The sequence below is a fragment of the Acanthochromis polyacanthus genome, chromosome 7 (genome assembly GCF_021347895.1).
Source record: "Acanthochromis polyacanthus isolate Apoly-LR-REF ecotype Palm Island chromosome 7, KAUST_Apoly_ChrSc, whole genome shotgun sequence".
Classification (NCBI taxonomy): domain Eukaryota; kingdom Metazoa; phylum Chordata; class Actinopteri; family Pomacentridae; genus Acanthochromis; species Acanthochromis polyacanthus.
Window position 1 is genome coordinate 39,906,987 of NC_067119.1, and position 25,689 is coordinate 39,932,675.

The 25,689-nt window shown below is 40.9% G+C and overlaps 1 protein-coding gene, 1 long non-coding RNA gene and 1 pseudogene across 3 annotated transcripts; 2 read left to right on the forward strand and 1 right to left on the reverse strand.

Annotated features, from left to right (window-relative positions):
- Positions 1-275: 275 nt before the first annotated feature.
- On the forward strand, positions 276-25,123 carry LOC110947055 (vascular cell adhesion protein 1-like). Of its 2 annotated transcripts, none has more exons than XM_051950561.1 (3): positions 276-682; positions 24,315-24,617; positions 24,712-25,123. In XM_051950561.1, exons 1-3 carry the CDS (start codon positions 658-660, stop codon positions 24,981-24,983), a joined length of 600 nt encoding a protein of 199 aa, XP_051806521.1. In that variant the 5' UTR covers positions 276-657; the 3' UTR covers positions 24,984-25,123. The 2 variants fall into 2 exon arrangements, 1 of the variants encoding a protein (XP_051806521.1); XR_007942947.1 differs by having other exon boundaries at positions 347-682; positions 24,315-24,624.
- On the forward strand, positions 1,070-3,849 carry LOC127534687 (zinc finger protein OZF-like; annotated as a pseudogene).
- LOC127534693 (uncharacterized) lies at positions 13,095-18,039 on the reverse strand. The gene is made up of 2 exons (XR_007942949.1): positions 17,084-18,039; positions 13,095-14,302 (listed from the first exon to the last, which is right to left on the reverse strand). It is a non-coding gene; the product is annotated as an uncharacterized LOC127534693 (long non-coding RNA).
- Positions 25,124-25,689: the final 566 nt, after the last annotated feature.

The window sequence follows — 25,689 nt, forward strand, 5'->3', positions numbered from 1 at the left end:
CTGCAGCGTCCATAATGTAAACCAGGGTGTTTGTGTTCTTTGTGTTTTCCACATTCAGGATCAGATTGTTCCTGTTGCATCATTTCACAAAAGACTCCATCTCCTCTCTTTAGTCCTCCTCCTCATCACTTTGAATGAGACTCACCATTGCGGTGTCATCCTCGTACATTACGATGTGGTTTGTGCTGAACTTTGTACAACAATCGTGGGTTGTGCTGTCTTTAAAATTAAATGATTAAGTTGAAAATTGAAATCAGTTGGGTTTTGAAAAACAGAGTCAGAGTGAGCGCTCTTTGTTTTGGTTTGGTGTCAGAAATGATGGCGGTGTGAGCGCTCTCACCGCTCTGACCTATCTTTGAAATTGCTGCGTGCCTCATGCTCGTCGAGAGTGCCGACCCGGTGCCGACCAATGACGTATTGGATCAAGATGAACAGGGCGGAACGACTAAAGTAACTCAGTGGCTGAATCCCAAACCGCCCCCTACACACTATCCCTACACACTACCCCTCCGTTTGCGCGTTCCCGCGGAGGGTCCTCCATATTAAGGGCCGTCCCAAACCACGTAGTGCGGAGGGGGAGTGGACTGTTCAGCCCTTAAATAGCGAGTCTGCATCGATGCTCACTCTGGACAACTTTTCAGGAAGTGCAACGTCGAAATGGAGGAGGAAACAACATATCGATGTAAGTTCCACATGTGTCCTTTATTTCTCCCACTCCTTTTTCACACTGACAGAACATCACAAAAAGAGTGGTGAAAAAAGATAAAACAAAAGAAACAAATCTTCTTCTCTGCTGACGTTTGATTTAATTGTGCACCCCCTGACACCTTAAAATTTGAACACAACTGACAGAATTCATTTATTCATTCATTTGTTGTATTTGAAATGCAAGATAATCGGATTGGAAAACATGTGAGTGAAAACAAAGTGAGACGCTTTCGTCTTCTGGAAGCAGCAGCGATCCTGGTTAGTTGCAACCTGTGCCACAGCGCTACAGCCATGACAGTAGGCGTCTTTGTGTTACCATGGCGATGACGTCTTCCGTTTTCCGGTGAGGCGACAGGGTGTCCCATTCCTGACGATCGTATTAATACCCTCCCCCTTCAATAATAGGTGCCCTCCACAGCTGCGAGTATGACTTTTGGAGTGACACTCGGTAGTGGAGGGGGAGTGTGTAGGGGGCGGTTTGGGATTCAGCCAGTGTTTCTGCCGGAACTTCCCAATGTGACACCCGACGGATAAACAAAGAAGTATGAGCAGCATTAGCTTCACTGCTGTGTGGACTGAGCTGTAAAATGGTTGTATTATAGTATCAGTTAAAAATATTAGAACATTAAGGTAACGATGTCTCCAACTGACTATCTGAGAGAGTTGATCAGCGACAGACTAACTGCTGCTGCTTCAGAAATATTCACAGAGTTTGAAAAAACCATCGTCCAGTACCAGGAGGAGATCGATCGTCAGCGCAGACTGCTGGATGTCATCTGGAAACCACACATCCCCTTACAACCCATAGGTGTGTATGTGTTTTGATGGTAAAGAATTCCACTTATATCATGTAGAACATCATGAAGTGTTCAGGTGAATAGTTAACGGTGAACTGAGACACATTGTGAGGAAGAGAGAATGGGCTCATATATGGTGTCTGTTAGTTGATGCTGTGTTGAGTTGTAAAGTCGTGATCATTGTGTTGATTGACCCTGGAAGCAAGAACCAAAGTTTCCTGTTCAGAGGTGCTGGAAGTGTTTATCTGAACTACTCCACACTGACAGCAACTGCATTGTGTTATCAAACAGTTTAATAATAAAACTCTGACAGAGGACTCAGTCATTCCATCATTTCAATCCAGAGACATAATTCCATGTAAAGAGATCAGTCATGATCTAAAGAAAGCGGCATGTACAGAGTTAGAGTACAGAAGTAATGTGTTCATCTTCATTCCACTATTAACATGTTGGGTTTCACTGACGAGACAAATCAACAGTACGTAACCAGCAGTAAAATAAGAATAACATTAAAATCCAAATGTCCTGACAGGTTTGAAGGCTGAAGAGGACAGCAGCTTTTTTCAGACAGATTTTACTGGATCCCCATCAAACCTGTCTGTGTGGTGTGTAGAAAAGTACCCAGGGGTGTTTACCATTAGAATCTTTGTGATCCTGTATCCACTGTGGAACAACGTGTTCATAGAAATGTTCAGTCATTTGGAGATGCTTGTATCATTCCTGCTGCTGTTTCATGGCTCCAAGACTTCTATTATAAACCATAAAATTCTTTTGCATCAAACATTCGACTCTTGAGCTGATTTTGTTGGAGACAGCCAGTCCTGGTCAAAGTGACAGATGTGTGTTCTCTCATCATCACAGTAGTAACCATTATCTTTTGTCTGTTTGTCTTTCCAGAGCTCCCACAGTCTTATGTCTGTGAAAATGAGAAGACTGTCGTTGACCATCAGCCCCATGACCAGGAGAGAAACTCCATGGTGGACCATGAGGACCCAGAGCCTCTACGGATTAAAGATCAGCAGGAGGAACTCTGCACCAGTGAGGAGGAAGGGCAACCAAAACCAAACAGTGATCAGCTCCTTTTTCACATCTCTTGTGCAGGTGAGAGCCCAGATCAGGAAGGATGCAAGGATGTAGGCTCAGGATCAACTGGATGTATCGAGCAGAAACCAAGACATCACAATAACAACAGTCATAGTAATGATGTAGACAATGCTCCACTGTCAGAGAGACAGTGTGATAATGACAAGGCAAGAAAATCTCTAATGTGCGAGTTCTGTGGAAAAGCTTTTGGGCAGAGGTCAGGTTTAAGAAAACATCGCAGAATCCACACAGGTGAGAAGCCGTATACTTGTGAAACCTGTGGACAAAGCTTCAGTCGACGGACCCATTTGACTGCCCACATGAGACGTCACACAGGTGAGAAGCCATATGTTTGTAGCACTTGTGGAAAAGGATTCTCTCAGTCATCAGTACATAATAGGCACATGGCAATTCACAAGGAGGAATAACCATATACTTGTGAAACCTGTGGACAAAGCTTCAGTCAGCGGGCCCATTTGACTGCCCACATCAGACGTCACACAGGTGAGAAGCCGTATGTTTGTAAAATCTGCGGGAAAAGATTTTCTGAATCATCAGCACATAGAAGGCACACAGCAATTCACAAGGAGGAAAACCACATTCTTGTGAAATATGTGGGAAATGTTTCTATCGTCGGGACAACCTGGTACTCCACCTGAGATGTCACACAGGTGAGAAGCCGTACTCTTGTAAAGCCTGTGGAAAAAGTTTCCGTCATAATGCTAGTTTGAAAGCCCACATGAAAATCCACACAGGTGAGAAGCCATGATCCTGAAACATCTGTGGAAAACATAATGTCAGAACTAAGCTTCAAACAACATCTAAGAATTGTATAGGTTAAACATAGATCTCTCTGTGCTTCAATAACAATTGTGAGGAAGTATGTAAGCAATCCTTGATGATTAGACCAGATGGAGTCTGGACTGTGGTGGTGGTGGAGCAGGCAGAAGAACCAAACTGAATGTCTGGATGGATATGGTATTGGTACAGACTGCTACATTTCTGCTATCATGACATCCTTCATCAGCAGAGCAGTGATTGGAGATATTGTGAAGCTGTTTGGAACATTTTCACATCCTGCTGAGAGAACATGGCTGTTCAGGTGTGAACATACTGCTGGAATCCACTCAGCTTGAGTTCTGCTGTCTTTCAAGTAAAAGGAGGCAACAAGATACAGAGACATTGTGACAGTAGGACACAACAGAGTGTGTCACTGCAGCAGAGGAGATCTGGACGTGAAATAAAGTTGTAATAAAACGTCTACAGCTCCATGACTGCTTCATGAAATGTTTTGAATGTTTTCAAACAGATGAACATTTACAAGTTGTTTAATAATGAATGTTACATTGAAGAGCACCAGCAAGAATATCTCTGAGTCCAATATCAAAGACATAACCAACATTATTATGTTTTGAAGCAACACACAAGTGGTTTTACTAGTAGTAGCTGATACACTCCTACAAATGTTCTTAAAAAATAGGTGAAGCTGTGTTGCAGTTTCTGCTGGTTAGATAAAGGTCTTGTGCTATTTATTTCTTTTATCACCACATAGATCGTCTGTGTGATTTGTTAGCAGGATCTCATGGTGTCGTCATACAGCACATTTATAACAACAAAGAATGAGTCAAAGTGCTTTCCAGTGGTGAAATTAGTCTGTTAAGAATTTACCTAACAAGTTTAAATGATTCCACAGTATTATTAGTTATATAAAAGTTCCTGAATAATTCAAATTTTACATCAAAGCCCATATAATATGCTGTATATAAAACAAACTAAAATGACCAACTTAATGGTTCAAGCTAAGAGCCGACAATATTATACACAGAAAAACTTTGTATTCATTTTAATGCCTATTACAACTAACGGTACAATTGTTTGGACAAATATAATAACAGAAATAGCTCATAAGAATTTTAATTTAGCTGCACAGTGGAGTAGTGGTTAGCACTTTCACCTTGCAGCAAGAAGATCCCCAGTTCAAATCCCGGCCTGGGCCTGGGATCTTTCTGCATGGAGTTTGCATGTTCTCCCTGTGCATGCGTGGGTTTTCTCCAGGTACTCCGGCTTCCTCCCACAGTCCAAAAATATGCTGAGGTTAATTGGTTACTCTAAATTGTCCGTAGGTGTTAATGTGAGAGCGATTGTGTGTCTGTATATGTAGCCCTGTGACAGACTGGTGACCTGTCCAGGGTGTCCCCTGCCTTCACCCGAGTCAGCTGGGATAGACTTCAGCACCCCCGCGACCCTAATGAGGATAAAGCGGTGTATAGAGAATGGATGGAGTTGTAATTTAAGGGCTGATATCAGACATTTTCCATGGTTTTCTTGACAATAATCAAAATCACTTAAGTTCTTACATCATTAGCTATGGTATTGTTCTGCCAAAAACAGTGATTTTAGGTATTCCGTGTTTTCTTTTCTGTCTGTTTTAGTCCCATGATCAACACAGGAGTTAGTACTGATTCCTGCAGCCTAATGTCTTGGCATGGTCTCCACCAGCTTCTGGCACTGTTCTGCTGGCACAGCAGTCCTATTGTGTGAATAGAAAATAAATTTTCTTTGTTTTTGGGCTTGTGGTTATCCGTTTTGCGCTTGATGAGTTTCCACAGATTTTTCGTTGGAATTGGATCTGGTGATTGAGCAGGACAAGGTGTGCTTCCAATGTTCTCCATCCAGGCTTTAACTGACCTTGTCGTGTGGCAAAGGGTCATTGTCTTGTTGGACAAATCCAGACATTGGAGGCAGGAAAAAGCTTTTCCAAGTGATGGAAGAAGACTGTTTTCAAGAGTAGCCCCAAACGTGACCTGGTTCATTTGCCCTGCAGACAGTTGCATTTGCCCTGTTCCACCCTGACTGAAACTACCCCAGATTGTCACTGATCCAACCCCATGTTTGACTGTAGGGGCAGATACTCTGGTTTGTGGGCTTCGCCAGGCTTCGTTGATGAAGGACTTCTTCCTGCCTTGTCTGACTTCAGACCAGCTCCAAGAAGTCGGTTTCCAGCTGTCCTTGCCGAATAAGTCCCATTTCTCCACAGTGCCCACTCATTTTTAAGGTCCCTGGAGGTCTGAGGATGATTCCTGACACAGGAACAGATGAAAAAGTCTGGGTAGAAAGACGTTAGCTGCCGTGACCAGCTAGCAGTTTGGTAGTACCATGTTGCACTTGTTTTTTCTTTGTGTAATGAACGGCTGTCTTGGAGATCTTCAGTTTTTTTGCTGCCTGTCTCTCACTCAGACCAATTTCCAGCATTGCCAAGATGGCTGCCTTTGTGGCTTCACCTATTTCTTTAGTTTTAGGCATTATGTGAGAGCAGACAACTTCAAGTTGTGCTACAGCTTAAATGTAAAGAGGAAACCGCTCTAGGTCTTTGCATGTGCAGTGCTGCTTATGACATGAAATGGCTTCCCGTTTTGCCTGGGGACACAATTAAACTTCAGCATGTCAAATAGGACATCAAGTATTATGTAATCAGCTGCATTTTTTGTCGTGTCTATAGTATTCTTCACGCAATATTACCTTTAGTGGTGCCAGGCATTAAAATGAAGAAGAAATTAAAGAAAACAAGGCTAGTCTAATAATTTTTTCCGTTGTTGTATATTCTGTCTGTACAATATGTTAAATATCCTACTGACAGAATGAATAACAACTGCCAAACAAATGTCTCTCTTTTTATGGAACCATTAGAATGCACAAACGGGGATAGCAAAATGTAATCAATGAAAGTCACATACTGGATGCAGTAAAATGTCTACTTACATTTACACACAGTGCTGTATTCAGCAGCCTTTTACAGTATGTTAAATTTCCACCCATCCATTATATCAACTATCCATCTATCCATCCATCCATTCTCTATACACCGCTTTATCCTCATTAGGGTCGCAGGAGTGCTGGAGTCTATCCCAGCTGACTCGGGTGAAGGCAGGGGACACCCTGGACAGGTCACCAGTCTGTCACAGGGCTACATATACAGACACACAATCACACTCACATTCACACCTACGGACAATTTAGAGTAACAATTAACCTCAGCATATTTTTGGACTGTGGGAGGAAGCCGGAGGACCTGGAGAAAACCCACGCATGTACAGGGAGAACATGCAAACTCCATGCAGAAAGATCCCAGGCCCAGGCCGGGATTTGAACCGGGGATCTTCTTACTGCAAGGCAAAAGTGCTAACCACTACCCCACTGTGCAGCCCCAGTTTAGAATCAATATGTTAATTTTAGTTGTTAAAAATTTTTCCAAAGCCCTTATCCAAGACACTTTGCAGAGTGTTTTTTTTTGTAAACTATGACAACAAAAACCAAATAGGATAAAGCTGAATAGATACTATGCACTAGGACAGCAACAAATCAAACAAACAGCGGAGAGTTCACTCAACTCATTCGCTTAAGTTTATAGAAAACAAAACTAGCATTTAAGCAGACTTCTCATTTTTGTAGCCTGAGAAAACTGACATGGTGGAAGCCTGCTGTGTCCTTTTTAAAATGAAAATGTTTCTTTTTGCAATAATGAAAATGATTCTAATCATGACACAGGTTAGTGTTGAATTCAGTCTCTACACTCAGACTCCTCATTTATCTCACTGTAACCTCAAGCCGCCTCACAGATTCTCTTTCAACTTAAGGGGGAGCTTCACTCGGCCGAGTACTAAAAATGACCAATGTTGAAAGTTTCATATTGCACACACTTTTTAAGATAAGGTATGCAACCTGTACATTTTTAGAGACCTCTAAACACCAACTTTACTGTGTAACCATTTTTTTTTTCATTTTGAACAACTGGATTGAAATTAAATACTGTTGAATTACGGAACCCGAAGTTACATCTTGTATTTGCCCCAAGCAAAATCTTATGCAATATTTAACATGAAATGATACAAATGCACCACGTAGAACTTTAAGTACGGACCTGTGCACCTATTAGGCATTTTGTCATATTTCACTGTGGTTACCATGGTAATGAAATGAAACAATTGCTACAAAGATTATTGTATATAACTCAGCATAGAAAGAAGTTATCAAAAAATGGCTAATAGGTGCATTCTACATAGCCTATAGTAAAGCAAGCCAAAAAATGGGAAGTTTTGGTCAAAAGCATAAGATAAATTAAGGGGCAGTTTATGTGTGTCCGAAAATCAAGTTTTGAGAAATTGGCACTTAAAGTTTATGATTAATGATGACTCATTATTTAAGTCATCAAATAAAAAAAATCATCGGGAGAAAGAATACATGTTTAGGTATATGATAATCATCTTTTTTAAAATTTGACTTTTTCACCCAAATCTATCATATTTGAAGGTAAAGCTCCCCCTTAATGTCTCATATAGATTGAATTTGTTTTTCCAAGTTAAGTTGACTTATCTCAGCCAGTTTGACACTTTCACAGCTCATGTGGTGACTTTGAACTACATAAACATTAACATGAACATAAAATGATTTACAATGCACCTAACAATATTTTTGTGTTTAAATCCCAGTGTCTGTTCAGTTGGATGCCACCTCCAAACACTCCTCGCTGGTGGTGTCACCAGACTGACTGCAGTTCCATGAGGCAGTGCTCCCCACCGCTCCGTCAAACAGGAGCCAGCGCTTTGCTGAGCCACAAATACCTTCAGACAGTCTCATCCCTCTGTTCGGCTGTCTGGATGGAGACACAGCAGTGGTGTAGTCCAGGGTATACGGCGTATACCCACTTATTTTTCAGTTAGCATTGCATATACCCACTTCTAATGCTCCCTGGTGTGCATCATTCAGTAATATCTGTGTGCCAGGTAGCCCTCTATTCCTTAAGGATGATGAAGCCATGAACAACCCTCCTCTGCCTGTAATTGGCTGGTACATGCTACCTTCACTGATTCGATTGGTTAACTTTAGGGATGAGCCAATCAGAGGCAGAGTAGGGCGGGTCATACAGAGGAATATTTTGCTAACACCTCTGTGGCACTCCAGTTGATTGACAGGTCTGCTTGAAAGATGCGCGGAAATGCGAGAAAGTCAGAATAAACACCTTTCAAGTGAGTGGTACGTATCGAGCGAACCTACTTTCATGGACGATATAGACCTTTTCGCAGTGACGTCAGAGTCTGGGACACGTGACCATACCTTCCTTAGCAACGCACGCCGCCATTTTAAGAGGGGGCAACAAAGTCATTAGCAACCGTGATTTGACCGCCGAAACCACGCGGTTTTGACCCGGAGAAAAACGTCTGGTGATTATTTCGGAAATCTTGATCCAAAAGCCAAGCTACGGTATAAAGAAAAATAGAACTGGTTGGTTTGCAGTCATGTCCGTCCCAAATTGCACTGGGATCATGGGAAAACGACCCTACTACGTGTCCAGATCTTCATTGGCACTCCATTTACGAGTACCTTATCAACAGCCCAGGCATCCACACAATGGAGAAGATGAAGACTTATAAAAGCCTGGACTCATACGTTTTCTTTGAGGTATGCTTATATTTATACGTTTTTGTGCATACAGGTCAATGTCAGAATGATAAATGCCTTGTAAGATACGGCTACACCAGCTCTGCTATGCTAAGCTAATGTTAAGCTAACGGGGTGAGCCATTACACCTTTTAATTTCAAGTGGAAGTAGTTTATGTATATTAGTTAGATGTGCATTATCAAAACTAAGAGTCAGATACCTGTAAATGAGCTCTACCCACCCTAGGCCCAAGGGTATGAGGTGCTAACAATAATGAGGACAATGCTGCTGATTACAGCATAGTAGTTAGCAGAACGAAAGGGAGGAGAGAAGGTTTAAAAATAGCAGTGTGAGTAGAAAGACCCCTGACTTTTTGTGGGAAGCACAGCTAGCACTAGCCTAAGCTAAGTAGCTAGCCCTCAACATTTCAGATAATTATAGACATCATAAGCTGCAGTCAATTCCAGCCACTTTCAGTACAAAAAAATCGCTAATATTCTATTTGTAAATAAAAATATGACGAGAAATACAGGGAATATTGGACGCGCATCGCGAGGTGCATTTCCTTGAAAACGACCTATTCGTGGATTATATACCGACTTCAAGACATGTTTTGGACAAAATATGTTACTGGCTTGTTTCGTCTGGATGTCCAAGGTTGGATTATGGCCGTTTTTTGTGGAATATTTTCATCTGTGTGTAATAATGAATCCGGAAATGTGAGTCGCGCTGTGTACGTTAAAGCCGTGTATAGAGAACGGATGGATGGATATTCGTTGTTTGTGGGACAAATGTGTTTATATTACCCGCTGTGGTAATCACATCTGAAAGTGGTTTATATCTGCGGATTCATGAGAATCTAAGCTTTCCATCGGCGTATAGTGTTCGTATAATCGCGTTTGCAGTTTCAGACATTTAGCATATTGCTTATGCAGATTTCAAAGTGTACCGTGGACGGGACACTGAAGCGCAACTGGTTAAGCTTATTAATTAATAATTTCAGAAAATCAGTTAAGGGGTAATAATTTCATGAAACACAACATACCATTGACGAAATGCTGACTGCAAAAATAGGACCATTTTGACTGTGGGCTCCATGTGGTTCCATTATTGTTTATCCGCCTCAATGCTGTGAGCCATAAACTCCTTTTCTGGCCCTTTTCAGTCGGAATCCTGTAAAAGGAAATGTTCTTGTTGCTCCATGACTGAGAATTACAGCCAAAAACAGCGCAGGTTTTGGGCATATCTGCTTTTGGTCGTTCAAATCGGGAGGGAAACGTGGGAAAGTAATGGTCGTCAAGGCAAAGCATACCCCTCTTAAAATGGCGGAATCGCGTTGCTAGGGCCGGTGACCGGCGGTGACGTTCGATGATGACGTTTCGGAAAAAGGTCTATAATTCTCAGGTAAGTTTTAAGGTGGTTTCCAAATGAATCATTGTTTTAAACTACTGGCAACATGACTGCACATTTCAAGGAGAGGATATTTTGTCGGCAGTGGTTAAAGCTGCAGTCAATTCCAGCCATTTTCAATACAAAAAAAATCGCTAATATTCTATTTGTAAATAAAAATATGACGAGAAATACAGGGAATATTGGACGCGCATCGCGAGGTGCATTTCCTTGAAAACGACCTATTCGTGGATCATATACCGACTTCAAGACATGTTTTGGACAAAATAGTTTACTGGCTTGTGTCGTCTGGATGTCCATGGTTGGATTATAGCCGTTTTTTGTGGAATATTTTCATCTGTGTGTAATAATGAACCCGGAAATGTGAGTCGCGCTGTGTACGTTGAAGCCGTGTATAGAGAACGGATGGATGGATATTCGTTTTTTGTCGGACAAATGTGTTTATATTACCGCTGTGGTAATCACATCTGAAAGTGGTTTATACCGGCGGATTCCTGAGAATCTAAGCTTTCCATCGGCGTGTCGTGTTTGTATAATCGCGTTTGCAGTTTCAGACATTTAGCAAATTGCTTATACAGATCTCAAAGTGTACCGTGGACGGGACACTGAAGCGCAACTGAAGCGCAACGGGTTAAACTGAGTGTCTGGCTGAGTCTGACTAACGTTTTGAAAGGCTAACGTTATTCTAACGTAAGTCTGAAGCTAGCTACATTGGGATAATGTGGGAAAACCTCTAGGCTGGTAGTTGATTTTAAAGTAAGTAAAAACACAAGAATGGGGACAGGTAGTTTAAGATTCGACCTAAAACAATATTGAAGTTTTATTCATGATGAAATATCAACAAGGATGCACTGTCAACTTCATATTTGAAGTATTTTATTTAAATAAATGTTCAAAAGTAACTGAAACACCATGTTTGCCTCATGATAAATACATGTTACATTAATCCAGTTTGCTTGTGTGCCCAGTAATAACTACAAACTGCTCCTAATCAAGTCATGATAATTTTATAATAGTGGGCAAGTAGAAATGGCTGAATAAATTGAACAGAGTAATCTTCTATGTCACTGTTTCTAAAACAGGGCGTTTTTCTGGACTATTTTTTTTTTTTAAAAGGTGAAAATTAAGAGTATACCCACTTCTCCAGGGACCACTACACCACTGAGACACAGTCCTTAAAGTCAAACCAGCAGAGATGTCTAGCAAACACTGAATGAATGAGGCTTTGTTCATTAATCACTGATGAAAGCATCTTGTCTGAAATCAGAGCGTCCTTTAAGATTATTTTGGGGAAAGGTATCCTCTAAATTGCAGGAACAATAAGATCAGATACACTGATCATAAAATAGAACAGAATGTTTTATCCATACACAATGTAAAACAAAATTAAAAGACAACTTTACATACATCGTACACAAGTATGGATAACTTAAATAATTGTGAAGTCTTTGTCTTAAAATGTGAAGTACAATGAGATGGCATATATTATGATTTTAAATTTCAGAATAATTACCTGAATGGAACCATGTATCTTTCATCATTGTCCCTTTCTTTAATGTCTGCACTTTGTTACATCAAATAACATTTATATCCTACTTTGATACAGTTCTTTGCTGTAAGAAAAATTTAAGTTTTCTGTACTTTTTCTTTTTATGTAACTTATTGATATTTGAAGCATTTTAGAACTACATAAAAATATCAGTATTACAAAATATACAGTAAATGTACATGTCGCAAACACACACACTGTTTAGGGTGAAATCTAGTAAAATGCAGTTACAGCTGCACAGCATCGCTACTACTAAGTATTTAGAGTACATACTTGAGACTTCTACACAGGAAACTAAAACTCTAACTTTGCTGACTATTACATGCCTATGTTATCACTGATAGCAAAGAGAAAAACTGGAAGAAGTAAGTAAAGTCAAAACACAAGGTCGATTTAAAAAAAAAAGCAATAAATAAAAAACAAGATGAATCTTATTAAATACTACTAAAGATGTATTCAGTTTCAGTATGACATGCTCAGTGTCATATGAATAATTTTGTTGGTTTACATAAGAAACCTATGTTTCTATTTGTTGATTGCATTGTATATTGTTTCATTATGCCTGTGAAGAACTTTGTGAACCTCTCGTTGAACAGTTCATTATAGGGAATCACACTACAACGTTCTATTGATTAAATAACTAGTCATACTGAATATATAATATATAAGTAATGCTGCTCTGGTTAATGGTGATAATCACTAATGGGAGACAACACTCATAACAAATGTGTTTTGTCTACCCATATTGATATCCCACAGTGATTAAGTAAACCATATTAGCCAACAAGAACTTGAACAATTTATACAGATTCATGTCACGTCAATAACTGATTACACCTGTCATACTTTGTTAAACATCAGCAGCAAAGGCTGTCAGTGAGCAACACAGAAAAGGATGTCAGATACAGTACGTAAACCAGACATAACAGTGTGCAGAAGATGCTCTTCCTGCATTATTGTGTCACAGGTCCTTTGTTTACGATGATACTAAAAGGTGGTTCAAAGCAGGAAGACAGGCCTCACAATGTCTAAAACCACTCCTACAGTAGGATTTAACGATACTGACATGAGTGGTCCGTACCAACACCAATGAAAATGGACACGAGCTTACTTAAGAGTTTTTCAACATCAACTCTTTATTTTGAAAACCATACTGTGAAGCTTTCAAGTCACACAAAGACATTGAAATTTACAACAAAACAACATTCATCCACAAAAGGCAAAACTAGCAGCATCGTCTGTTTCACATTTAATCTCAAATGAAGGCTTAAAATATGGAGCATTTATCTGCTGTCAGATGTCAGATCAATACGCCCCCCTCTCAACCCATCTCGAGACTTCACCTGAACCAGTATCAAAGAGCTCATTGGTAGTGTTGCTCCATTTCAGTCCATTCATATGCTCAGCTTGGTTCTTCTAAATACTGCATTACCACCACAGTCCAGACTCCATCTGGTCTAATCATCAAGGATTGCTGACATACTTCCTCACAATTGTTGTTGAAGTACAGTCTAAACATGCTGTAAATCTCAAAGACCTATGTTTAAACTGTACCAATTCTTGCATGTTGTTTTAAACTAAGTTCCCACATTATTTTTTTCCACAGAAGTTTCAGGATCACGACTTCTCACGTGTGGATTCTCATGTGGGCTTTTAATCGATGTGAAAGACAGAAACATTCCCCACATATTCCATAAGAAAATTATTTCTCCTCCTTGTGAACTGCCAAGTGTTTATAATGTGCTAATGTGCCAGAAAATCTTTTTCCTCAGATTTTACAAGGATACGGCTTCAAACCCATGTGACGCCTCATGTGGGCAGTCAAATGGGCCCGTTGCCTGAAGCTTTTAGCACAGGTGTCACAAGAATATGGCTTCTCACCTGTGTGGGTTCTGTGATGTGTGGCTAAATCTGACTTATACCTAAAAGCTTTTCCACAGAACTCGCATGTTGCAGATTTTCTTGCCTTGTCATTATCACACTGTCTCTCTGACGTTGGAGCATTGTCTACATCATTACTGTGACTGCTGTTACTCTGATGTCTTGGTTTCTGCTCTATACATCTAGTTGATCCTGAGTCTACATCCTTGCTTCCTTCCTGATCTGGGCTCTCAGCTACACAAGAGATGTGAAACAGGAGCTGATCACTGTTTGGTTTTGGTTGCCCTTCCTCCTCACTGGTGCAGAGTTTCTCCTGCTGGTATTTAATCCGTAGAGGCTCTGGGTCCTCATGGTCCACCATGGAGTTTCTGTCCTGGTCATGGGGCTGATGGTCAACGACAGTCTTCTCATTCTCACAGACATAAGACTGTGGGAGCTCTGGAAAGACAAAGAGACAAAAGATAATGGTTACTACTGTGAGGATGAGAGAACACACATCTGTCACTTTGTCCAGGACTGGCTGTCTCCAACAAAATCAGATCAAGAGTCGAATGTTTGATGCAAAAGAATTTTGCAAAAGTTTTCTTAAACCTGACCTCTGCCCAAAAGCTTTTCCACAGAACTCGCACATTAGAGATTTTCTTACCTTTTCATTATCACAGTGTCTCTCTGACAGTGGAGCATTGTCTACATCATTACTGTGACTGTTGTTATTGTGATGTCTTGGTTTCTGCTCGATACATCTAGTTGATCCTGAGTCTACATCCTTGCTTCCTTCCTGATCTGGGCTCTCAGCTGCACAAGAGATGTGAAACTGGAGCTGATCACTGTTTGGTTTTGGTTCACTGTGGTCACTTTCCTCATCAGCAGGAGTCACCTCAAAAGTATCGGTCTCCTGTTTCAATCTAAGGTCTTCCTCCTGACTGGAGCAGAGTTCATCCTGTTCCTTTTTAATTTGTGGAAGCTCTAGGTTTGCCTGGTCCAGACTGGTGCAGAGTTTCTCCTGCTGGGCTTTAATCAGTGGAGGCTCTGGGTCCTCATGGTCCACCATGGAGTTTCTCTCCTTGTCATGGGGCTGATGGTCAACAACAGTCTTCTCATTCTCACAGACATAAGATACATCCACAGTGGTAGATTTGTTGTAGGATCACAATCATGTGATCAGACGTCATGCCGCTATCTCAATGGGAAATCCTTAACAAATCCATGGATCCAAACTTTAAGCCGTATCACTGGCAAAGTCTTATCACTTGGTCCTGACTCTGAAAATTTCATTCAAATCCCTGAGTCCGTTTTTGAGTGATGTGGGTAACAGAGGAAGGATTCACACACGCTGATCGTCACATAACTCCACCGTGTTCTTTGGTGGAATAATTAATCTAATTTACCTTCATTCTTTCAGTGCTCTAACGGATCTGGATGCAACAGTTTCCATCATGGTGATTTATGTGGTCTGCTGTTCGCTCATTTCAGCCGTTCTAATACGTTTCGTGTTTTTTAAAAAAGTGTGTATCAATCGATGATTTTTTTTCTTTTTTTGTGTTCCACCACAACATTGCATGGGTGTAAAACAGTTTAGCTCTGCTTTGGTGAAGAAGATCAGTGAATCAATTGTTTATCATGGTCTCCAGCAGTATTTTTTGTTGGTAAATGAGAGACGTTAGTATCGTACATGTCTGCATCTTCAAACCATAAACAAGGAAGTGAATTCGGTGACGTACGTGCATTACGTTTGCACTGGGGACTGCTCTGATTGGTGGAACTCACGGGAGGCGGGCCAAAATTGCGGGAAAGTTGCGGTGATTGGACAAAATTGCAAGGCCGTGCAAAATTCGCGGAGATTGGTTGATTTCGCGTGAATTCACGCGTTCACAAGATCGCGAATTCCGGGAGGGACTGCTTTATATTTAAAATATTTACTGCATTGCATTCCCTCTGTTTCTCCCTGTGTCCTTTCTCCGAGTGTCCCTGGTCCCAGAGCTGGATGCTTCAGATCTGTGGTTGCTGTCCCACCAACTTGTCTAGTCTCCATCATGTCCACTGTGGGATGCTGCTGCTGACTTTCCTCTAGCCCACTGCTTCCAGCTGCTCATTTCCACCAGCCTACTCTGCATCACCCTCACTTTACTTGATATGGTCATCCACACACTGTCTGCATCTTACTACCAGCAATATATGTAGCATATTTACAGGGTGACCCAAAAGTTTGGAAATAAATGAAAAGTCTATAATCCAAATAATATAATGTTATTTCAATAAATCAGTACCACAGATATATTCAGAAGAGTATCAGATTAGTGTAAAACAAACATATTTCGACATGTTCATGTGTGTTTCTTATACAAAGACGTGAACGTTTCCATCACCTGGTTACACTGGTATCTTCTGGAATGTACCTTCATTCATGCTTATGAAGGTTCCTCAAACTGGCCAGTAAATTTTGCCTCATAGTACTTTTGGATGTTTAAAAAAATTAAAACTGTCAGATACTTTACCATCAAGAGTTTTGAAATCTGACACTGATGGCCTGAATTTTGAAGTTCTGCTCCAGCATACCTGGACCTTATGGTTCTATTCATTTTCTTCCGAGTTATTGCACTCGGCAAATACTATGCTTTACTTTTCTACACACCACACAGACAGGTTTGATGGGATCCAGTAAAAATCTGTCTGAATAAAGCTGCTGTCCTCTTCAGCCTTCAAACCTGTCAGGGCATTTGGATTTTAATGTTATTCTTATTTTACTGCTGGTTACTGTACTGTTGATTTGACTCATCAGTGAAACCCAACATGTTAATAGTGGAATGCAGTTGGACACATTACTTCTATACTCTAACTCTGTACGTGTGCTTTCTTTAGACATGACTGATCTCTATACATGGAATTATGTCTCTGGACTGAAATGATGGAATGACTGAGTCCTCTGTCAGAGTTTTATTATTAAACTGTTTGATAACACAATGCAGTTGCTGTCAGTGTGGAGTAGTTCAGATAAACACTTCCAGCACCTCTGAACAGGAAACTTTGGTTCTTGCTTCCAGGGTCAATCAACACAATTCACGATTCACGATTTTAAAACTCCATACAGCATCAACTAACAGACTCACATTCTCTCTTCCACACAATGTGTCTCAGTTCACCGTTAACTATTCACCTGAACACTTCATGATGTTCTACATGCTATAAGTGGAATTCTTCACCATGAAAACACATACACACCTATGAGCTGTAAGGGGATGTGTGGTTTCCAGATGACATCCAGCAGTCTGCGCTGACGATCGATCTCCTCCTGGTACTGGACGATGGTTTTTTCAAACTCTGTGAATATTTCTCCAGCAGCAGCAGCTAGTCTGTCGCTGATCAACTCTCTCAGATACTCAACTGAACACATCGTTACTTTAACGCTCTGATATTTCTCATTCATACTATAATACGGCCGTTTTAGAGCTCACTCCACACAGTAGTGAAGCTAACTCTGCTCATGCTTCTTTGTTTACATCCGCCGGGTGTCACACTGTGAAGTTCCGGCAGAAACACTGAGTTACTTTCTTCTTCCTCATTGAATTAGGCGGACGAGACTCATCACTGGCGTATTGCTGCCACCTACTGGATGTTATTCATAGTCCTTAGAGAATCCTCGATATTTTCTTATGCAGTCCTGTGGTCATGAGTAAGTTCAGAAGTTTCTTCATATTTGTCCACTCCTCCGTGTTAAGTAGTAAGCAAAGATTAAAAACAGTTCGTCCAGCTGCTCCTAGTCTCTAATGTTTCTTCTGTTGGCATGAGTAGAGCTTACACTTAGGAACATTTCTCAGTTTCTAGTTCACCACACTCACAGTTCCTATCTCTGTGCTTCCCAATCAAAGCCAGTCCACTTTTCAGACTGCAGTGTCTGAGTCTTAGCCAGGTTACAACAATTGAGTCTCTTCTTGCACCACCGAAGTGCCTTCTTACTTTTCCCATTTTACCTTGAATAGCAAAATCAGTCCCCCTCTTCTTTTGTTCTGCCATATTTCTTTGACTAGTTTGTTAAAGACAGAGTCATAATCTGTCTTTCCATGTGGTAAATCAAATTGTATTCTTTCCTCCTTGGTTGCTCTTTGTGCCAAGCTATCTGCTTCCTCATTGCCCTCCACACCCATATGTGCTGGAACCCAAATAAAACCACCTCACACCCTGCTCTGTGAATTTGAAACTGTGCTTGAAATATTTCTTTTTTTGAAAGCTTTATTTATAATTTTCAGTTAAATGTAGACATACAAAGAGTCACTCATATTGGTTATTGTCAAACTTATACAAACAAGTATTAATAGCGCCAGCCAGTGGCCAATATCCACAAATATTTTGTGAAATGGACATAAAGTACAAAAAATGAAAACGAAAAGAGAGGGTAAAGGGGAGGGGGGGAAGGGGGGGAAGGGGGAAAGGAGCTGCAGAGTACACAAAACATATTGATATAGTTAGCAGCGGACAGAAACACGTCTTACCTCAGTAAATGGTAACTTCTCAACATATTTGATAAATGATGACCAGATTTTATAATATTTTGATTAAGATCTTCACAGACTATATCTTAAAGGGGAACTTTGTTTTTTTTCAACCTGGGGTTTGTTTTCATATGTCTTTTCATACATGTAAGTGATGGAGGAATGAATTTTCGACATAGCTCCAGTATTTAGCCAGGCAGGCAGCTTAGCAGCTCAGCTAGCAGCTCAGCTAGAGAAAAGTATGGGGCAACTTGCCCCTCCGCGTCAAAGTCCGCCCTAACGTGCTTTTTTTTCCCCACACTGACCAGTTCGGATAGTCTCAACGAGTGTCCCACAACATACTAGAGATGAGAAGTGAACGAAAACCTCCACATTACTTGGCGATCGCTATTTGTTGTGGTCTGTATCCAAATCTCAGGACGCTAGAAAGCAAATCTTGTTCTGAAATCGCACGATAGCTCGGGCCAAAACCGGTGTTTTGGCGTGAGCAAAAAAAAAAAAAAGCACATTGGGGCGGACTTTGACGTGGTGGGGCAAGTTGCCCCATACTTTTCGCTAGCTGAGCTGCTAAGCTGCCTGCCTGGCTAAATACTGGAGCTATGTCGAAAATTCATTTCTCCATTACTCACATGTATGAAAAGACATATGCAAACAAACCCCAGGTTGAAAAAAACCGAAGTTCCCCTTTAAATTCTCTATTTGCAAGCACATCATGACTTCTCTCACCCACTGAATAAAAGAAGGGGGCCTTGCGTTTTTCCAGTTCAAAAGAATTAACCTTAGGGCCAGAAGAGATGAGAAAGCAACTGCCTTGGTCTGATAAGACGTTAGGCCATGCTGGTTTGGGAGAACACCAAACACTGCCGTTATTGGGTTAGGATCAATGGTCCAGTTGCAAATATAGGAAAAGGCTCTAAAGATTGAGTCCCAAAACCTGCTCAGTTCACCACAGGACCAAAACATGTGGCTCATAGTGGCAGGCGATTGTTTACACCTTGGGTAACTGTCATCAGTGGGATTATACATTTTTGCCAACCTGGCTTTAGTCAGGTAGGATCGGTGAAATACTTTAAACTGTGTTAGACAGTGCCGTATACAAATTGATGTGGAATAAATCCGTTTGATACTTAGGTCCCATATATCATCTGAAATGTGCAGGTTTAGGTCCCGTTCCCATGCATTTTTAAGATTCGACAAACTTTCAGGCTTTATGTGATGTAATAAATTAGAAGTGTGGGAGATTTGTCCTCTGGCCATAGGTCGAGGGTGCAAACAGACCTCGAGAGCACATGCCTGTGGTAGAGTAGGATACGTCGTGAAATGTTTCGCTGCAAAGCTACGGACCTGCAAGTACCTAAAAAAGTGAGTCTTTGGAATGTTAATGTCTTTAGTTAATGTCTCAAATGACACAAATGAGCCTCTAACGAACATATCAGAGATATACACAATTCCTTTGTTGAACCAAATTTTCAAAGCAGAGTCGCTCAAAGCAGGCAGGAAAAGGGGATTTGATATGATAGGAGAGCAGGTAAGCAACTACTTGAAGTCAAAATATCGACGACATTGAAACCAGATATTTAGAGTGTTCTGAACCACAGGATTTTTGAATTTCACATTATGACTAACTGGAAGGGCAGAGCACAGGATTGCAACCGGAGATGCATGGGGATTAGAATTCAGTTCCAGCGTAGACCAAAGAGGGCCGTTACCTTCCCTAAAAGTCCGAAACCAAATGGAAAGTTTTACAATATTGGCTGACCAGTAGTAGGACATAAAATTTGGCAAGGCCAGTCCTCCCTGAGTCCTGGAACACTGCAATAGAGACTTACAGATTCTTGGCACTTTCTTATCCCAAATAAAAGTGGAAACAGTTTCATCTACTTTGTTGAAGAATGTTTTGGGGAGGAAAAGGGAAATAATTTGGAAAAGGTACATGAATCTAGGCAAAACCACCATTTTAATTATGCTATCACGCCCAGCAAGAGAGATGGGTAACATCGACCAGTTTGCCAAATCTGATTTGTTTTTTTCTAGAAGGGGGGCTAAGTTTTGTTTAAAGAGCTCTTCGTAGGTGTTAGAAATTTGGATGCCCAAATAGGTGAATGAGGTTCACTCAACTTTAAATGGAAACATTGAGTAGTCTGCTTCTTTTGCTAATTGATTAATAGGAAACAGTATACTTTTATCAAGATTCAGCCTGTACCCAGAAAAAAGCCCAAAAGACCCAAGAAGCTCCAACACAGCGGGAATTGATGACCCTGGGTCTGTGAGATACAAAAGAAGGTCGTCCGCATACAGGGAAAGCTTGTGACAGGTATCTCCCTGGGTGATCCCCTGAACCTTTAAATCTGCTCTCAGAGCTACAGCCAGTGGCTCTATTGCAAAATTGAAAAGCAAGGGGCTCAGGGGGCACCCCTGACGAGTACTCCTATGTAAAAAAATAAATAATCAGAAATTGTATTATTGGTATGAATGGAAGACTGTGGTATAGAGTACAGAATCTTAATCCATGATATAAAGTTAGGGCCAAAGCCAAATTTTTCCCAGGACCGAAAATAAATATGGCCACTCAACACAATCAAAAGCCTTCTCGGCATCGAGTGAGACTATTAATTCAGGATGGCTGGTTGAATGGTCAGAATAAAGAACATTAAACAAGCGTCGGGAGTTGAAATATGATTGACGATTAGTTATAAAGCCCGTCTGGTCTTCATGGATAATAGTAGGAGCTATTCTTTCAAGGCGAAGTGTGAGAGCCTTTGTCAGAATCTTATAATCAACGTTTAGTAAATTAATGGGGCGATAGGATCCCCGTTTTTGAGGGTCTTTATCTTTCTTTAATGTGACAGAAATAGTTGCTTGGGATAAGGTTTGCGGTAATTTAGAGGTCAAATTAATTTAGTCTAAAATTAGCTGAGTTAAATAAAGTCAACCTGAGAAAATAAGTCCAGTGAATGCAAGATATCAAGTTCAATCAATTAGTCACATAGAAAACATAAAATGCAAGACAAGACATTTCTATTTGTATAAAGCTTTTCAGAATGCAATAAATGAGTGAAGGAAGCACTTTTACTTTGAAATAATTTTTTTTTAAATTCAAACAGTGATGCCAAAAAAATGCATCGTCAAATGTTGACGATGCATCAGCCAACCAGACTGAAATTACCAACAAAAATGAACAAAACAAACTGAATAATCTGTTTCAGTGCACATCTAAACAAAGTACAATACATTCTATTTGACAATTACAATAAAACACGTCAGCACAGCACTCACAAAGAAAACCTTAAAGTGTGTTACATCAAATTCATGCAATATGAACAAACTGGTGTGAAGCAAACAGGTTGACAGATTATAAAAGATCCATTTATCAGTCTGACATGTAATAAACGAACAGAATCATTGTTGGAGCGTTCTGAAAGGTGGTTTAAAACAAAAAGACCTACTTTCACTCTGAATGAATGTGTGTTTTTTCAAGGCTTGTTCTCACTGATGTTCCAGGACTACAGCTTCTCACCTGTGTGAGTTCTCATGTGGCGAGTGAGATTATAACTTTGACTGAAACTTTTCCCACATTTTTCACAAAAATACAACCTCTCACCTGTGTGAGTTCTCATGTGGGCAGTCAGAGTACTACTTTTACTGAAATTTGTCCCACATGTTTCACAGGAATAAGGTTTCTCACCTGTGTGAGTTCGCATGTGGACAGTCAGACTACTAAGTACACTGAAACTTTTCCCACATGTTTCACAGGAATAAGGTTTCTCACGTGTGAGTTCTCATGTGGGCAGTCAGATAACCACTTTGACTGAAACTTTTCCCACATGTTTCACAAAAATACGACCCCTCACCTGTGTGAGTTCTCATGTGGACAGTCAGATTACCAAGTACACTGAAACTTTCCCTACTTGTTTCACAGGAATAAGGTTTCTCACCTGTGTGAGTTCTCATGTGGGCAGTCAGATCGCCACTTTGACTGAAACTTTTCCCACGTTTCACAAAAATACAACCTCTCACCTGTGTGAGTTCTCATGTGGACTTTAAGCGTAGACCGTAAACTAAAACTTTCTGCATACATTGCAAGCATGTGGTTTTGGTGAGGTTTCTTCAGTTGAAACTTATTCTCAAAGGTGTTTCCACAAACATCACATTTTACAGACTTTCTTCCTGCATCAGTATCATGGTGAATTCCTGACAATGGAGACTTGTCTACATTGTTACTGTGACTGCTCTTTCTCTTGTGACTCTTCTTTGGCTTCAGCGCAGCATTTCTAGTTGACTCCGAGACTACATGCTGACTTGCTCCCTGATGTGGGCTCTCACCCACTGGTAAACGGTCAGAGATGAGCTGCTCGCCGTTTGGTTCTACTTCACTGTGGTCACTGTCCTTATCAGCTGAAGTCAATAGAAAGGTATCAGTCGCTTGCTTCAGGACAGTCTGCTTTCCCTGCTGACTGGTGCAGAGTTCCTCCTGTTCCTCATTAATCTGTGCAGGTTCTGGGTCCTCATGGTCCTGACGAAAGTTCTCCTCCTGGTTGCAGAGCTGTCCATCAGTGAGACCCTTCCCCTCGTTACAGACATGTTGCTGTGGGAGATCTGGAGGGACAATGGAGCACATGAAAAAAGTTACTAACGTGATGAAAAGGAAAAATACATCTAAGAGAGTTCATTTAATCCTCTGAACCCCAAACCCTGTCTGGGCAGTCACATTTTTCATCACAGTGGGATCATCCTTAACAGCAATATAAAATCTTGCACGTCTGTGGAAACAGCACAACCGTGTCTAGAAATAGAGAGACTTCACAAATTACATCTGTGCAGAATAGCACAGTTCTGGAATAAATTTTTAAAAAACTAACAAAAACATAACAATGACGGACGCACGGATGTATCCAACCAATGACAAGGCGGCAAATACACATTTCCCCGTGAGACCGGGTTGGATTATTGCAGCAGCAGGTGTCTTCCATCACAATCAGGAGCAGGTGGGAATGCAGTCAATCAGCCTCACTCCCCTGCAATAAAGTCTGATGCCACTCATCTCTCAGCGCTGGATTGTGATGCCACTAGTTCTTGTCTTGCTGTCTCGTTCTGGAGTAATCTTAGCCTTTAATAATTCTGATTGTGCTCTTTTGCTGCAGTTTATGATCTACCTGCTCCTGCCTCGTGCCACCTGTGGTTCCTTCTCCCTAGTGATGGTGAGATGAAGCCACATGAGGCATTGAACCACTTGAGCCAATTGGTTCGAGAAAGGGTTCATTTCTTGAAGCTTCATGAGCACACGAAAGCACCGACTGGTCAAGTGTATAATCACAGGCAGCTGTGTCTGAACCACATGCCTGATGCATTGAATCATTGTTCATTATAGCTGTTGGGAATGACTATGAAAAACAACAAAATGTATGATTAAATAATTTCTATAGAAAAATGATCACATATGTGTAAAATAAAATATATTTTCATGTATTCTGTGTGTGTAAATTTTCCCCAAAATGGTAGTATCATATAATGTAGCAGGTTGTGTAATAACGTCTTTCTGTCACCTTAGGAAAATGGCATGGCCTTATGCAGGCAGAGGACAGTGAAAGTGCTTGTGGAACTGGGAAGATTGTACTGAATATGCTTGTGTAACTTAGACAAGGATGTACAGGAAAGGGGAGATTTTATTCAGAAGTGAGGGTTAGGGTTAGTTGTTCCAGTTGAATTGTGCTGAGAAACTGACAGGATCCATCAAAGTATCTTTCTGTTGTGTCTCCTGCTGTCTGCACTGCTGCAACTGTAACGCTGGAAACATGTCAGCAGCTGAATTCACTGTGGACACTTTTCACTCCTTCACATTTATCATCATCAGTGAAGGACAAAGTCTACATCAAGTTTATTGTAGTTGAATGATTGCATCCATGTGTGTTCAGTAGATTTACCGTATTTTCAGTGTAAAATGTGTGTTTGATGTGAAACCACAGATTCTCCATGGAGTCCCAGAATCAACATCTCAGGTGAAGTGAAGGAGAAGAAGTCTGTCACTATCAGCTCCTCAGCTTTCACTCCCTGTCCACACCCCCCTCCTCAACTCACCTGGAACCTCCAACAAAACTCTCACAGCCAAATAGAGGAAAACACAGATGGAACCTTTACAAGTAAAATCCAGCAGAGCATCACTCTGTCAGACTCACATGATGGATTCAGCATCAGCTGCTCTGCCACATATCCTGTGGATGAAGGAAAACATGGAAAGACCCAACAAAGACCCACAACAGACTCTCAGTGTTACATGTAAGTGATCCTGTCTGATTTATTTCTTCTGTTTTCAAGGCTCTGATTCATCTTTCATGTTGTACATTTGTGTACCATTTTCCTCAGATGCCCCCAAAGAAACCTCAGCATCCATCAGTCCATCAGGTTTGGTGTCAGCAGGTAGCTGGGTGAACCTGAACTGCTCCAGCAGAGCCAATCCTCCCATCAGCAGCTTTTCCTGGTTCTTAAAAACTGAAGATGGACCCATGAAAGTAGCTGAAGGACACTTTTATCAGTTTAATGTCACTGTTGGAGGAGTTTATTACTGTGAGGCTACAAATATTCTTGGTAATCAGATGTCAGCTGAGATTCCTCTGACTGTTGAAGGTAAATGTTGAACTGAACTGAATGTCTCAGTCGTTCTTCTTTCTGATCATCTTAAGATTTGTGTGTTTATGTGACTGTAAAACACTGACTTCTGTTTAAATACACTGGAATGTGACTTTTAAGAGAATAAGTGCAGAAGGACAAACTTCAAGAGTTTTATTTTTGGGTCATTCCAGGTGAAATGTCCAGATATTCCTTGGGGGTGTTGCTGCACCATTTTCAAATTAGTCCTAAATTTGCATGCCATTAGATAGTCACAAAAGTACTTTCTATGCAAAATTGTAGGCCTGTAGCTCAAATAGTTTCTGAGTTGTCGGGGTCTGAAATTTTCAGAATTTGGGCTATAAAAAGCCTCGCCAGCATTTTTTGCATCTTTAAGTGGTTATTTCTCAGCCTCTAGACATACCAGAGAGCTATGAGTTGGTAAACAAGGCCTCTGCATGTAGCTAGTGCCCCACAAACATCCTCAGGTGTTTCCCTACACTCTGCAGGCCATGGGAGCTTGCTAAAAATGCTAAAAAATTAAGAGATACCTACTCACGAGTGGTGTTTGGGACCTTAAAAGTACTAGAAATACTGCACAGAAGTGTTCTAACACCCCTGGGTTCCATTCTACACAAACTTGTGTGATAACTTAGCAAACTGGAGCTTTCTAGGTACCTCAGTTTGGAAAATATGAGCTCCCAAAGTTGGACGAGATTTTTAATTGGCTATTTT

Excerpts from the sequence above, each read along its gene's own strand:
- LOC110947055 (XM_051950561.1), top strand. The coding sequence starts at position 658 with ATGGAGGAGGAAACAACATATCGAT. Across the intron at positions 683-24,314 it reads GGAGGAAACAACATATCGAT|ATTCTCCATGGAGTCCCAGA; the intron begins GTAAGTTCCACA and ends GTGAAACCACAG. Across the intron at positions 24,618-24,711 it reads ACCCACAACAGACTCTCAGT|ATGCCCCCAAAGAAACCTCA; the intron begins GTTACATGTAAG and ends CATTTTCCTCAG.